At 35.7% G+C, this 16,232-nt stretch overlaps 1 protein-coding gene across 5 annotated transcripts in view; it reads right to left on the reverse strand.

Moving 5' to 3' along the window:
• The window catches only part of ZGRF1 (zinc finger GRF-type containing 1), a 93,155-nt gene that overhangs the window by 34,632 nt on the left and 42,291 nt on the right, over nucleotides 1–16,232 (reverse strand). For 3 of the 5 annotated variants that reach the window (XM_057310010.1, XM_057310009.1, XM_057310008.1), the window contains 7 exons: nucleotides 15,069–15,724; nucleotides 14,212–14,350; nucleotides 13,349–13,533; nucleotides 11,819–12,015; nucleotides 10,172–10,311; nucleotides 3,377–3,520; nucleotides 1,290–1,404 (listed from right to left, as the gene is read on the reverse strand). In XM_057310010.1, the coding sequence (XP_057165993.1) occupies nucleotides 1,290–1,404; nucleotides 3,377–3,520; nucleotides 10,172–10,311; nucleotides 11,819–12,015; nucleotides 13,349–13,533; nucleotides 14,212–14,350; nucleotides 15,069–15,724 (1,576 nt within the window). The remainder of the gene's footprint in view (nucleotides 1–1,289; nucleotides 1,405–3,376; nucleotides 3,521–10,171; nucleotides 10,312–11,818; nucleotides 12,016–13,348; nucleotides 13,534–14,211; nucleotides 14,351–15,068; nucleotides 15,725–16,232) is intronic. The other 2 variants (XM_057310012.1, XM_057310011.1) reach the window with 1 other exon arrangement.

Genomic DNA, 16,232 nt, shown 5'->3' on the forward strand with positions numbered 1-16,232 from the left:
GTCCTGAATATATCTGTGAAGTCCATCTGGTCTAGTGTGCCATTCAAAGCCCTTATTTCCTTCTTGATCTTTTGCTTAGATGATCTGTCCATTTCAGTGAGGGGTGTGTTAAAGTCCCCTACTATTTTTGTATTATTGTTGATATGTTGCTTTGATTTTGTTATTAATTGGCTTATATAATTGGCTGCTCCCATGTTAGGGGCATAAATATTTACAATTGTTAGATCTTCTTGTTGGATAGACCCTTTAATAGTGTCTTTCCTCATCTCTTATTACAGTCTTTGGTTTAAAATCTAATTTGTCTGATATAAGGATTGCCACCCCAGCTTTCTTTTGATGTCCATTAGCATGGTAAATGGTTTTCCACCCCCTCACTTTAACTCTGGAGGTGTCTTTGTATCTAAAATGAGTCTCTTGCAGACAGCATATCAACGGGTATTGCTTTTTTATCCAATCTGATACCCTGTGTCTTTTGATTGGGGCATTTAGCCCATTTACATTCAGGGTAACTACTGAAAGATATGAATTTAGTGCCATTATATTGCCTGTAAGGTGACTGTTACTATATATTGTCTCTGTTCCTTTCTGGTCTATGTTACTTTTGGGCTGTCTCTTTGGAGGACCCCTTTCAATATTTCTTGTAGGGCTGGTTTGTTGATCACAAATACTTTTAGTTTCTGTTTGTTCTGGAAGCTTTTTATCTCTCCTTCTATTTTCAATGACAGCCTAGCTAGATAAAGTATTCTTGTCTATATATTTTTCCTTTTAGTACCCTGACTACATCATGCCAGTCCTTTCTTGCCTGCCAGGTCTCTGTGGATAGGGCTTCTGCCAGTCTAATGTTTCTACCATTGTAGGTTACAGACCTCAAAACTAGACTTTTTCTACCATTTTAGTGACTTTAATAGAATATCACTTCCAATATTTTAAAAAGGGGTATGGTACTTGAAAAATTAAAAGTTCTAAGAATAAAGTTAGTATCAATATACATTACTGAATTCAACCTGTAAAAGGATTCTTTTAGATATTAAATAATTTGTGGCATAAAAATACAAATGAATAAAAAAAGTCAATACTCAAAAGATCCTTAAAATATTATTCCTTGACAAACGGAAAAAATTTACAGTAATCATCCTTTTAACTACTGACAAACAGTAATCTCTTCATCTCTGAAAGATAATAAAAATATTGTTGGCAAAAATTCATGTAATGTACTTTGATTGCATTTTCATATTCACATTTAGTCACATTTTGGAATACCAATGATCCAAAGGTAAATAATGACTTACATTGTTAACAAGTACTGTGTTAGAGGTAGAGTAGCTGGATTAAAGTTGTCCTGAATGTTTTTCAAAGTGGTCAGCTCTGTGCTAGCATTACAAACCAACAATGCATGGACCACTACTGTAGAGAGAATGCAGAAAATGAACACTTAATGTAAAGAAAAACAGATCATAAAAAAACTATTAAAAATGTTCAGTTGGGTGGCTCAGTTGGTTAAGCATCTGACTCTTGATTTCAGCTCTGGTTGTGATCTCAGGGTTATGGGATCGAGCCCCATGTTGGGCTCTATGCTGGGTGTGGAGCTTGCTTAGGATTTTCTCTCTCTCCCTCTCTCTCTGCCCCTCCCGTCCCAAATGTTCATATAACTCAGAGCTCAGCTACTGAATTAATCACATAACATAAAATAAACCCTTAAGCACATGTGGAGTTTTATCCATTAAACTACTATACTACCTGCTTATGCATATTTTTTATATTGGTATCCATAAATTGCATAACTTAATTCAAATTTGGACTTCTATATATCAGCTAATGAGCAAGAACAATTGTTCTTTTTTTTTTTTTAAGATTTTATTTTTTTGACAGAGAGAGGGAACACAAGCAGAGGGAAAACAAGCAGGGGGAGTGGGAGAGGGAGAAGCAGGCTTCCCACTGAGAAGGGAACCCGATGCAGGGCTCGATCCCAGGACCCTGGGATCATGACCTGAGCTGAAGGCAGATGCTTAATGACTGAGCCACCCAGGCGCCCAAGAACAACTGCTCTGAGTTAGTGCATGGAGATACTGCTCAACAGTTCCAACTAATTAGCATACCATCTTGTACTGCACAGTAAATTTGTGTCATTTCTGAACACTTTCTTTCATTTCTTCAACTCTTTCATAGAAATATATGGAAAACATAAGGTTAGAATGCTGATATGTAGAAAACAACTGCAACAAATATGAAAATATCCATATGAAAGTGACAAGTAACAAATGTTTATGTAATTAGGCTTTTACTAGACCAAATTCAACCATCAGGAATTATTCCAGAGATCAAGATGTATAGAGAAATCTATAGATTTTTAGAACTGGATAGGGATTCAGCCTACTAAAACTTCCTTTATTAAAATAATAATAATAATAAGGCTGCTAGTCTACTATCTTATTAAAAATTTCTCAAAATAAAAATCATTCCATTCTGTTCCTCTGCTGGCAAAATCCCTGCAAAATCTAAAAGACCTTCTCAATTAAAAATAAATGATGTGTTTACTAAACATACCCTATTAGAAAAATAAACCAAAAGAATTAAAAAACCAAGAGAATCAGAACTTGATGTAAGAAATTATTTGAGAAAATTCTTATTTACACTTTTAATGTTTATATTTTAAAAATCAGTTATATAAAAATCAACTTTAGGGCCGCCTGTGTGGCACAGTCGGTTAAGCGTCTGACTCTTGGGTTTGGCTCAGGTTGTGGTCTTGGGGTCGTGAGTTCCAGCCCCCCATCGGGCTCCATGCCAGCAGAATCTGCTTGAGAGTCTCTCTTCCCTCTTCCTATGCCCCTCCCCCACCCCCTCCTTTCTCTCTCTCTCTCAAAAAAATGGATGGATATTAAAAAAAAAATCAACTTTAACAAAATACTTAAGTGAGGGTTCAAGATTTTATTATATTTTTAGCCCTCTGAGACTTGAACTGCAGAAATATTTATATATTCAACTTTTATACATATTTTCAGGAACACATTGCATACAATAGTAGGAAGTACAGATGGATTTTTTTTTTTTTTTTTTTTGAAAGAGAGTGTGTGTGAGCTGGGGACGGTGGTAGCAGGGAGGAACAAAGGGAGAGGGAGAGAGAGAATCTTAAGCAGGATCCAAGCCCAGCATGGAACGCCAGGTGGGGCTCAATCTCACGAAGCTGAGATCATGGTCTGAACTGAAATCAAGAGTCAGACACTTAACCAACTGAACCACCCAGGCACCTGGTGGTGGCTGGCTTTTTGTTGGCCTTAATCAAATAATCCCACACACAGTTAGCATCCTTGCTCACAAAGCATCTTATGTCTATCATTCTTCTTTTAATGTAAATTAATATGGGCATGATAACACTTACCATTAGTGGGCCAGTTAGAAGGGAAATAACCTTTCAAAGGTAGTAGCTCTACCTCATTGATAGATGATGGTCCAAAGAAAGCACTACATGCAATAAAAGTATCCAATTCAAAGTCCAGGGTTTTTGAAACTACCCAAAGATCATCTGAAGAGACAAACATTTTTTAAAGAACTCAGAACTATGCTCAATTCAAAACTACTTTGGATTTCTTACATGCTTAGTTATATATTATTTCTCAAAAACCAAAATTAGTTCTTATGTACTAGATTCCACCCAAACTAAGACCTAAATAAGTAACACTTTATTTTCATGTTTTAATGCAATTACTTTTATGTTTTTGAAGTTATTTTATGATTATATTAAAAAACAACATAAATAGGGACACTTGGGTGGCTCAGTCAGTTGAGCAACTTCCTTTGGCTCAGATCATGATCTCTGGGTCCGGGGATCCAGCCCCACATCAGGCTCAGTGGAGAGTCTGCTTCTCTCTCTCTCCCCCTACCCCTTCTCCCTGCTCATTCTCTCTCTTCAAATAAATAAAATCTTAAAAAAAAAAAAACAGTGTAAATAAAGCAACATATCATCTAACTCATCTTTCTTATAAAACAACTTTATAGCTATATCAAACTTTCCCAAGGTAGAGCATCAGTCTAAAAAGATGCTCTGCCATATAATGGTTTTCATGCTCAAATAAAGTTGGCAATCTGTAGATAGAATACAAGTTCTCTTAACAGACTTCTACTTAACTGATGCTCTAGATTAATTAATGTTCTTCTTCCTGTATAACACACCATCTCCACAGCATATTGAGTACTCACAGCTAGTAGGCTATTTCCACAATACCTGTACACCATTTCTACCACCAGCTGAGCTGACACAAAGAGTCAACTGTATCTGTTCTAAAACTTTTTTATACCAGTCAGGTTAGTTACAATTATATAACTTAATCAAGTATTATTTGAACCATTATGAGGATGAAGAAAAATAATTGCTGTTTTAAGAAAATTAAATAATTTAGAAAGACTTAATTAAGATTTGCTTTAAAAAGCCACACACAAAAAATTGTTTTTGACTCAAGTATAGATAAGATAAATGTAAAAGATTAGAAAAGAGATTGAAAAAACTTAAATCACTCTCCACTTAGATTGTTTCACAAGTTCTTACTCCATGTTTAAGAATTCAGTATGGTAAATCTTTATGGGTGGAGTATTTGTGGGTATGGTTCATACAAGATAAAAAAAGATTTCCAATCAAAAAACTCATATTCTAAGCAAAAGCCTTAATTCTTTTTTTTTTTTTTAAAGATTTTATTTATTTATTGGACAGAGATAGAGACAGCCAGCGAGAGAGGGAACACAAGCAGGGGGAGTGGGAGAGGAAGAAGCAGGCTCATAGCAGAGGAGCCTGATGTGGGGCTCGATCCCATAATGCCGGGATCACGCCCTGAGCCGAAGGCAGACGCTTAACCGCTGTGCCACCCAGGCGCCCCAAAAGCCTTAATTCTTCATCAAAAGATCATTAAATAAAAACATATTCAAATATTTTAAGTTTAAATGTTTAATGTTCATATGCATTATTTATTATATTCCCTAACTTAAACCAACTTTGAAAATTAACTGACAAGTCACAAGTCTCAACTGCATCAGAAAAGATCATTTACTGGGCTACATTCCCATCTTGGAAAGTCCAATGCATATCAGCACATTTAAGGTTCTGAAAAATCTTAGATTAAACTTATTTGCTTAACACAGCACTTCCCAAATTTATTTAGCCACAGAATCTATTTTTTTACATTGACTTTTATCAATACCCCTATAGAACTATTATTTTAGAAAATGTTTACGCTTTAGAAAAAGCTGATTTATATTATAGTATTATTATATATCTAATTTCAAAAAAAATATTTGCCGGGCTCCTGGGTGGCTCAGGTGGTTAAGCATCTGACACTGGATTTCAGCTCAGGCCATGATCTCAGGGTCTTGAGATGGAGCCCCACCTGGGGCTCCATGCTGGGCTTGGAGCCTGCTTACGATTCTCACTCTCTCTCTCCTTCTGCCTGTCTCCTGTTCTCTGTCTGTCTCTCAAAAAAAAAAAAAAAAAAGCCAACTGAGGAAACATATAAACAATTTATTCATTCTTTGCTAATATTTATTTAATACAACCATCGCCACAATTATTAAAAAGATCTCCAATTCAAGATAGTTGACAGAAAAAAAAATTGTTCACCTTTCCTTTCTCTATCCCACCGAAATGACAGGAAAACTTTAAAATACAAATCCAACACAATGTTAGAAAACAGCTAGTGGGAAAGGGAAAGGCACGTCTACTTCAGAGCAGTGATATTCTTACAGAAGCCACAAAGAGAATGCGAAAGGATGATGATAAAAATTTTACAAAGCTCAGAAACTCCTAATCCTTTATAGATGATAGAAAGGAATTCTGAGAATGGGGAAGAGAGGAAGAATTTTCCCAGCAGATTCCCAGGATAACCCCAACCTCACCAATCAAGGGGACAAAGAGGAATTTTAAGTGTCGAAGGTCAACTGGAATATTAACTAATGGATGATGGAATAATCCTATCACTCTTGGAGCAGTTGACTCCAGGATTTGTTTTGAAGCTAATTTCATCTTTGGCTAAAACAAACACTACCAGGAGGACCTTAAGATAGAGAAACAAGGCAGCAACTCACATAACTACTGCCACCAGGGATAGATAAATAGATCAGAATCTATTGGCAGGTCATGTATCTATGGGAATTTTTTTTTTTTTTTTTATAAAACACAATTAACCAGGGGCGCCTGGCTGGTGGAGCCTATGACTCTTGATCTCAGGGTTTTATGTTTGAGTCTCACGTGCTGAGATGACTTAAAAAGTAAAATCTTAAGGGGCGCCTGAGTGGCTCAGTCATTAAGCGTCTGCCTTCGGCTCAGGGCGTGGTCCCAGAGTCCTGGGATCGAGCCCCGCATCGGGCTCCTCCACTGGGAGCCTGCTTCTTCCTCTCCCACCCCCCCCCCCGCTTGTGTTCCCTCTCTTGCTGGCTGTCTCTCTCTCTCTGTCAAATGAATAAATAAATAAAATCTTAAAAAAAAAAAAAAAAAAACCCACACAGTAACATATATTATATTCTGGGTCAATAGACATTTTACATGTCAGATAGATGTTATTACTATCACCATTTTATTGATGAAGGAAGACTGAGGCCCAAAGAAGTTAAATAAATTATCCATAGATATAAGGCCAGTAAATGGCAGATCTGGGACTGAACCCAACTCCCTGACCTCATTGGCGCTGACTAGACTTGGGTCAGCCTTCACCCATATGCATTGCCAGAAAGAGCAGCTGAAACCACCAGGGGAAAATTAGTTTACAGGCCAAAATAATGAGACATTTAAGGAGAACAAAGACTTCAAAGAAAAACGTACTGGATTACAGAGTCCTACAGAAAAGGAAATACCAGAACAGATGGACAAATAATTTAAATTTAGCCTGAAAAGAGATTTTTTATAACAGATAAGAGATGATAGTAGCAATGCAAAATAAGACCAAGAAAATAATGAAAAAGAAATCAACAAAAAAATTAGGTTTAAAAATATATGGTAGTTGAAATAAAGTTATAATTGATGGGATAAATAGCAGAATGGACACATCTGAGGAATAACTAAGCAATTTAGAAGACCATATTGAGGATATTTCCCAGAAAGAAGAAAGGACAAAAGCCCAGACAATATAAAAGAAATGTTAAGAGAGTCAGAGAGGCTAATATTGGAATAATAAAAGTCCTAGAGAGAGAAATAAAAATAAAGTGAAGATTATTTGAAGAAATAATGATAATCAATTTCCCAGAATTAAAAAAAAAATAGAAAAAATAAGACTTTAATATTCATTTACTTTTTTTTTTAAAAGATTTTATTTATTTATGTGAGGGAGGGAGAGAGTGAGAGAGAGCACAAGCAAGGGAGAGGGGAAGAGGGAGAAGCAGGCTCCCCACTGAGAAGGGAGCCCCAGCAGGGCTTGATCCCAGGACCCTGGGAATGAGACATGAGCTGAAGGCAGATGCTTAAGCAACTGGGCCACGCAGGTGCCCTGACTTTAGTATTTTAAAAATAAATAAATAAATAAATAAATAAATAAATAAATAAATAAATAAAATAAACCTTATGGAAATATGACTGACATACAAAAAGCTATACATATTTAATGCATATGCTGGATGAGTTTGGAGATAGAAGACTTTAGATTTAAAAGGCCAATGGTGGGGCACTTGGGTAGCGCAGTCGTTAAAAAATCTGACTTTGGCTCAGGGCGTGATCCCGGCGTTTGGGGATTGAGTCCCACATCGGGCTCCTCTGCTGGGAGCCTGCTTCTTCCTCTCCCACTCCCCGCTGTGTTCCCTCTCTCGCTGGCTGTCTCTCTATCACATAAATAAATAAAATCTTTTAAAAAAATAAAAAATACAAAAATAAAAGGCCAATGGTGTGCCCAAGAGGAGAAAAAGGAAAAACTCATATTTAGACACATTATAGGGAAATATAAGACTATAAAATTCAGAGAGAAAAATAAAATTCTAAAGCTTCCAGACAGAAAGAGCAAATAACCTATAAAGGAGTAAGAATCGTAATGCCATCAGATTTTTCAACAGCTAGAACATAACCAAGTATATTAATATTTGTTTAAAACATATAAAATTGCTGCTTCTGTAGGTCAAAAGTATTAAATGAAAAGAATTTAAAACCTAGAATTCTAAATGTAGTAAAACTATCATTCAAATATGAATGTACAGTAAAAATATTCTCAAGTATTCAAGGCTCAGGTGGTTTACCATACAAAGACCTCCATTCAAAACAGTTTTTGATGAAATACAATAAGAGAGAAAAATCCAGAAGATGCTAAAAGGGAAACATGAAATAAATGTAACTAAATTACCTTGGACAAGTTTGCAGTCATCTTTTAAAAAGTAGTTATGCTCAAAGATAGGAAATAACACCATACTAACCTAAAATTTATGCTATTCAAAGCAGCCTGTCTTAAATAGTTTTGTTATTGGTCTGCAACATGAAGTTTGTGCTAGAATGCAATCAACAAGTCAACATGCTTCCTTCATTCAGAAAGTTTTAGTACAGACAAAATAAAGCAACACACAACTAAACTAGTCTGTTTATTAACAAAGGGTATTTACACTCTAGAGCAGCCCCACACCCCTCTTTGGGAACCAGTAACAGTTTGTGTACTAGAACCAGTCTGCCAACAATACTTTGCGTAGCACTATTCTAGATAAGATCAACAAGATGTGAGGGAGGGGAGAGTGAAAGAAAAAGTAAAGAGGAAGAAACAAGCCATGTGAGTTCCTGTCTTACTGGAGGGTAAGATCTTAAGTATCAATTTTTTTTAAAGCAAGAAAGGATTAAAAAGAGCACAGATAAAGTGGGATAAACAGAAATAACTTAAGACTGTAAAAATATACCCAAGCATATCAATTATTATAATTAATTTAACCACTGGGCTTACTCCATTTACAAGTCAAATTTTAAAAATTCAGACATACGCTAATTTTATTTTTATTTTTTTTAAAGATTTTTTATTTATTTATGTGACAGAGAGACAGCCAGCGAGAAAGGGAACACAGCAGGGGAGTGGGAAAGGAAGAAGCAGGCTCCCAGCGGAGGAGCCCGATGTGGGACTCGATCGGGGAATGCTGGGATCACGCCCTGAGCCTAAGGCAGACGCTTAATGACTGCGCTACCCAGGCACCCCCAGACATATGCTAATTTTAAAAAAGACTTTATTATTTGAGAGAGAGAGACAGAGAGAGCACGAGATGAGGGAGAGGGGAGAGTCATAGGGAGAAGCAGACTCCCTGCTGAGCAGAGAGCCCAAAGCAGGCTGGATCCCAGGGACTACAGGATCGCCACCTGGGCCAAAGGCAGACGCTTAATGGCCTGAGCCACCCAGGCGCCCCAAACATATGCTAATTATGAGGGACACACCTATAATGTAGGAACACACAAAGGTGGAACAAAAAGATTAGAAGACTTATTGAACAAATATTAGTCAAAATAAAACACAGCTATATTGATAACTGGATTTTAAGAAAAAAGTATTATTAGAGATGAAGAGAGCCTCTACATAATAATAGAAGTTCAATTTACCAAGAAGATAACTGTAATTTAAAATATAAACTGAAAATGCACCTAATAAAATAACCTCAATGTATAAGATCCAAAAGTAATAAGAGCGCCTGGGTGGTTCGGTGGATTAAGCGTCTGGCTCTTGGTTTTGACTCAGGTCATGATCTCATGGGTGGTGGGATTAAACACCTTGTTGTCGAGTTCGGGGAGTCTGCTTCCCCACTCGTGCACTCTCTCTCTTTCTCAAATAAATAAAATCTTAGATCTGTTTCTGGGCTCCCTATTTTATACTACTCTTCAATTTGTATATCATTGTGTCCGTTCCATACTGTCTTAATTATTGTAGCTTCATCTATGATATACTTTCATCCTGCTATCTCATTACTCCATATTTTTAAAGATTTTATTTATTTATTAGACAGAGAGAGAGCACAAGCAGGGGGAGCAGCAAGTAGAGCGAGCAGGGAGCCCGATGCAGGGCTAGATCCCAGAACGCTGGGATCATGACCTGAGCCGAAGGCACACGCTTAACGACTGAGCCACCCAGGCGCCCCAATATATGCTACTATTAAGCAGTATTTTATAAAGCCTCTTTAATACAAAGAATTTACAGTTACGTAACTGAGATACAAGGCTAGACTTAGTCACCAACATGATCAATCAACTTACTTTTGCTGTAAGTTGAAGAACTTTCCTTCCGACTCAGCTTAAGATAAAGTTTGCTTTTAGGTTCACTATAAAATTCAGGATTTACAGTAGTAAACTTCTTTAGTTTGCCATACTGTTTTCTTTGAAAATCAAATCTTCTTCTGAAAAATGAGTAAAAAATAAAAATGAGTTTAAATATTAAGGTACAAATTTTTAACTGAGATATAATTGTCATATAACATTATAGCAGTTTCAGGTGTACAATAAAATGGTTTGCTATATGTATATATTGTGAAATGATCACCACAGTAAGTCTAGTTAACATCAGTCACCACAGAGTTACAAATTGCTCTCCTTGTGATGAGCACTGTTTTTTAAAGATTTATTTACATATTTGAGGGGGGGAGTGGCAGAGGGAGAGAGAGAATCTCAAGCAGGCTCCCCGCTGATTGCAGAGCCAAATGTGGGGCTCGATCCCATGACCCCAAGATCAAGACCTGAGCCAAAATCAAGAGCTCGATGCTTAACTGACTGAGTCGCCCAGGTGCCCAAGATGAACGCTTTTAAGATATCCTCTCTTACCAACTTTTAAATATATTATACAGTATTATTAACTACAGTTATCATACTGTACATTATAATCCCAGGACTTACTTTATAAGTGGAAGTTTGAAGGTACAAATCTTTTTCTTTTCATCTTTAAAATACAATATTAAAAGGAAAGAACCAGGGTGAGTGTATCTTTATATACTTTCATACATGTACACAAAATAAAAAAAATACTGTGTCAAAGGAAGATAATAGCAACCATTACAGAATTATCATTAGTTTTAAAAGAGACTGAGATAGGAAAAGTATCTAAGAAGTATATAAAAGATAGAGTACCTCAGTTTCAATAACTATAATAAATTATCCCCATTATTTCCATATTTTCTAGGTTATTATGATTAAATGAAATAATACATGCAAAGTGCTTAGAAGAGTGCACAGCATGTATAAACTCCCCATAGATGTTATTAAATTACCATGCAAATATTCATTATAGCTACTTTTTGGATAATCCCACTTTTATAAAACATGTTTTCAAAATGTAGCATTTTATTACCTAGTTCAGGCTTGTGAATGACCACTCTTATCCTGCACTGATAAAAATTATTCTTGTGGTTTGTTCAGCAGGGTTTCCCTTAGGATTGTGACCATATATAAAAGTGATTAGAAAAATAGCGTGCCTGCCAATCATTGCTTGATGCTTAGAAGGGGCCAAAAATAGCTTTAATAATTATTCCCATTTTACAGTTAGAAAAACTGAGGTTTTAGATACTTTTAGATATTTTTCCTATCTCAATCTTTCTTAAAACTGATGACAATCAGGGCCCCCGGGGTGGTTATTGGTTAAGCATCTGACTCTTGATTTCAGCTCAGGTCCTGATCTCAGAGTCATGGGATTGAGCCCCACAATGGAATCCATACTCAGTGGTGAGTCTGCTTGAGATTCCCTCTCCCTCTCCCTCTCCCTCTGCCCCACCCCCAACTCTTTGTCTCTCTCTCTCTCTAAAATAAATAAATAAATCTTAAAAAAAAAAAAAAACTGACGACAGTCATGTGAGGTTATTATTTTCTGATATAATTAATATAATTACAGGCATTATTTGGTACCAAGAAACGTACCTCACCAAAAGCTGGCATTCCTCAAAGAGGGGTATCTTTTGACTTCTTAAATACAGGCCAATACTCTTTATATCACTTAAAACCATGCTAGGTCGAGAGTCTTCCTGTGTTAAATATCCTGGGGTCACTTCTTCAAGCCACTTGAAAAATTTACATCGGTCAGCTTTGGGTCCATCACAGGTATAAAAGAGACGACCCTAAGAGGAAAAAGATAGTACAATTTAGTAAGAAAAATTTTATATTTTACTGTTTTTGTATTATGTTTGTCAAGACATATAAAAAGCTGGGGCGCCTGGGTGGCACAGCGGTTGAGCATCTGCCTTCGGCTCAGGGCTTGATCCCAGCGTTATGGGATCGAGCCTCACATCAGGCTCCTCCGCTATAAGCCTGCTTCTTCCTCTCCCACTCCCCCTGCTTGTGTTCCCTCTCTTGCTGGCTGTCTCTATCTCTGTCAAATAAATAAATAAAATCTTTAAAAAAAAAAAAGATATAAAAAGCTGTTTGGCATTAATGTACTGCAATCAATTATTCATTATTCAAGTTAATCTTTTTATTAATATCAATTAAACAACACATTAAAATTAAAACCACCTACTTTTCCATTTATTTTCTCCTTATCAAAAAATTACATTATTCTGAGCATATAAGCTTAATTGAAAAATAAAATTTATTGTTTTCCCAATTTAAAATGTTTACTATAAAAAATCAGAAAGCTACCCAGAAACAACTACAAGAAATATCTTCTGCATTTCTCTTTGGCCTTTTTTGTCACTCACATAAGTGTGTGCACATGCACACGAAGATACACATACGTATACTGATTTTTAAACAAAAATAAAACTCAGATAATGTTTTCTACTCCATAACCTAACCTTCATATACAACATACTGTACACATGACAACAATGTCATCAAATTATCTTAAAAAGAAAAAGACTTTTGATGGTTCTATAATATTTTATTCTATGGTTATATTATTTATGAATTCTTTTGACAACTGAACTTACATTTAATTTTATATATGCAATACATAAACATTTTACTAACTTGACTTCTTCCATAATAACACATTATCAGCAATGTAAATTAAATCACTATGCTTTTATATTCCTAGGCCTTATCTGTTAACTCATACTGGGGATCACATAATAGACTACTTCAGCTTTCACTTCTTTCAGGCTCATCTCTGCATTCTCTAAGACCTCAGGATGGGACATATCCCTTTCTCAGTGTTCTAACTGTAACTTGGGCATATCCATCCTGCTGTATCAATTACAGTTTTATGCAAAATTTCCTTTGATGTTTCTTCCTCCATCCACCACTATGTAATAAGTTCCTAAGCAATTTAAAGGATGATCTTAACTCACAGAACACAGATAATCTTTCAATAAAAATTTCCTGGGAATTTACTGTATGTTAGTTACTAACACCTCAAGTGACTCCTAATCAAGACTTTAACTAAGCTTGTCATAAAGCATAAACTTTTTACAAGTATTTGGTGGGCAACAGGCAAGGAAGAGGGAACAATACCTTATTTGGACCTTCCTTTTTAACCGTGACAAGTTTTGCAGGTTGATGATGATGGCAGGACGGCACATTACTTTCTACATTTTTCAGTTTTTCTCCCTTTAATGATGTGTAAAATGATATGTCAACTTTTGAAAGAGCTTTTTGCAACCTCTGTGCCAACCCAAACAGCAATATATTTAGATGCTCTACAAAATAAAAAAGATAAGTACAAATGAAAATTAAATACGAACTAATTGTGTTTGTATCATGTGTACTGTTAGCTAAATTTTAAAAAAGCCTTTTAACAGAGTAATCTATAACCTAATGCTAATATCCATTTTTAAAGGCAAGTTTTGTTCTTGTATAACAAAAAGAACGATCAAAACTAATCATGCATCATGTTTAGAATTTCTTAACAGGGGCGCCTGGGTGGCTCAGTCGTTAAGCGTCTGCCTTCGGCTCAGGGTGTGATCCCAGAGTCCTGGGATTGAGTCCCACATCAGGCTCCTTCGCTGGGAGCCTGCTTCTTCCTTCACTCCCCCTGCTTGTGTTCCCTCTCTCGCTGGCTGTCTCTCTCTGTGTCAAATAAATAAATAAAATCTTTAAAAAAAAATTTTTCTTAACCATTAAACCACTTCTAGTTTAAAAAAAATGAAAAATTATAACCAGAAAAAGATAATACTGTCATTTCCCACTTATGAAACTCAATTTGACCTGAAATTTGAATATAAGTTATTGTTGAAAGCTGGAGGAAACATATGGAAAATAACAAATCTCAAGTAGAGAATTTAATATAAAAATTCTCAGTATACAATGCTTTCTCATAGCTATACTACTTACATTAAGCAGTCGATCATAATAAAATAGAAAGATAACAGTCATACCTATAAGACAAGATGTAAAAATCTGCTTATAATGAGCAGGAGACTGAAAAACAGCTGGTATATGAATCTGCCTTTGGGGAAGATAAGCAGATTTTATTTTCTGCCCACTTGGGAAGCATAGCTCAGAGCCATTTATCTCCTGAAATGGAGAAATTCAAGTTATTATAACAATGCCAGAAACATACTGTTTACTAATGAGTAAATTATTTTCTATAGATATGTTTAACAAACACATTTTTCTTTTAATTTTCAGGATTCTTAAAAATCATTTGCTAATTTTAAATGAGACAGTGAATATAGCAAGAATGGCTTTGCATGGCACTTTTAATCATATAAATAAGACTAACTGTTTTTTGTCTGTCCCTTAATCAGTTTTTAGTTTTTGCTAGGAAAAACTTAGCTGATAAGAACAACATTATGTGTTTCAGTTCCTGGTTGTAATTACAATAATTGTCCACAACCAATGCATAATTAGATGTCACTTTACCTCAACAATGATCGATTGGCAAAACTGAACTGATAGTGAAAAATGAGAACAATCACAGAAATAGTAGTAGTGGAAGTGGAAATAGTTGGAACTATAATTTATTAAGTACTTATGTGCCAGATACTGCACCAGACACTTTTGAATATATAATTTTGTTTAATGCTCACAACTACTAGGAAAGATTTTAAGTCAAAGAAGGTATGACTATACCTAGAGTTCTGGAAAACTCAAAAAAGGAAAAAAAAAAAGAAAGCCATCAGCTCCAAGAGTAAAATCATTGCTCTTATATGATCTTGGTAATTCTTTTGTTAAAATCCGGACAATAACTATTGCAAAAAATGCACCAAGACACGTTGGTACATTTCCTCACCTGTAATTCTCCTGTTACACTGTAGATGTAGCAGGCTGACTCTCCTAACATGTTTTGAATTATTTCAGTCTTGGAAGTCTGCTTTAAATTCAAAGAGAGTGTTTTCTTCCTGGAAACCAAATCTTGACTGCTAAAATCCTGCTGCTGTTGATGGAGCATGCCTTTTAACATTTGCAAATGCATAGAGTCTAAAGAGCTTTCATTTACAACATCATTCTGTCTTTCACCTGTGTCACTAAAATGTGTCCCAGAAATAACCTTAGCAGAGAAGCCATCTGTTACTTTCTTATCGACTCTGTTTGGAGTAGTCAAGTTGCACTGGGGTATGTTCTGATATTTCAGCCACTTGCTTTGAGTAGATACATTATTGAGAAGTAAAACGTCCCCTGGAGTCACTTCTCTAGATTCTTTACAGAAGGAAGTTTCACTTTGGTCCTCAAGCCCAAAGCTAAAAGAAAGAACTCCTGATTCTTCACACAAGTTGAATATGGGGGTGGAACCAGAAGATTCTTGCCTATCACAGTTGACCACGTATGAACAAGACTCTAAATCAGGTGACTTTTCAGCAGGTGGCAAGGTAATAAGTGGAACTCGGGTTCTACTTACTAATGGAAGCCTTTGAAAGTTACTCTCCAGAGAACTGGATTTTTTGATAACTGGAAAAAAAAAAGGGGCTGATTTAATAAAAAATGTATTACAGTCATTACCTAGGCTCTAAAAGCCAGGAGCTTACAAAAAAAGACAGGTACCAACTTGCCTTGAAAAAAAATTAGATAATTTTCTTTCCTTTTTCATAATAAAATTTTTAATAATTTTAGTCTCAAAAAATAAAGATTTCAAAGCTTAAAAGACTCAAACTTTAAGGTTAATGAACTTGCAATCCTTCTCTTTTTCTTTTCCCCCTTAGCTAAGGACTTCCCCCCACCACCAATCACTAGATTATATTTACATAGTGCTTAAGTTTTCAGAGCACTTTTCAGCCAAGAAGGGATTTATTATTTTCATTTTACAGATGAGATTACCAAGACCTAGAGTAACATGAATACTGATTGGCAGAGTCGGGACAAAAACTCAGAATAGTTGTTTGTTCTCAACTTTACATTCCAACTCCAGAGACTAAATTTTATGGTTTATTTATCTAACTATGTGACTGTAACTTCCTTT

This window comes from Ursus arctos, unplaced genomic scaffold (genome assembly GCF_023065955.2).
Source record: "Ursus arctos isolate Adak ecotype North America unplaced genomic scaffold, UrsArc2.0 scaffold_11, whole genome shotgun sequence".
In the NCBI taxonomy this organism is placed as follows: domain Eukaryota; kingdom Metazoa; phylum Chordata; class Mammalia; order Carnivora; family Ursidae; genus Ursus; species Ursus arctos.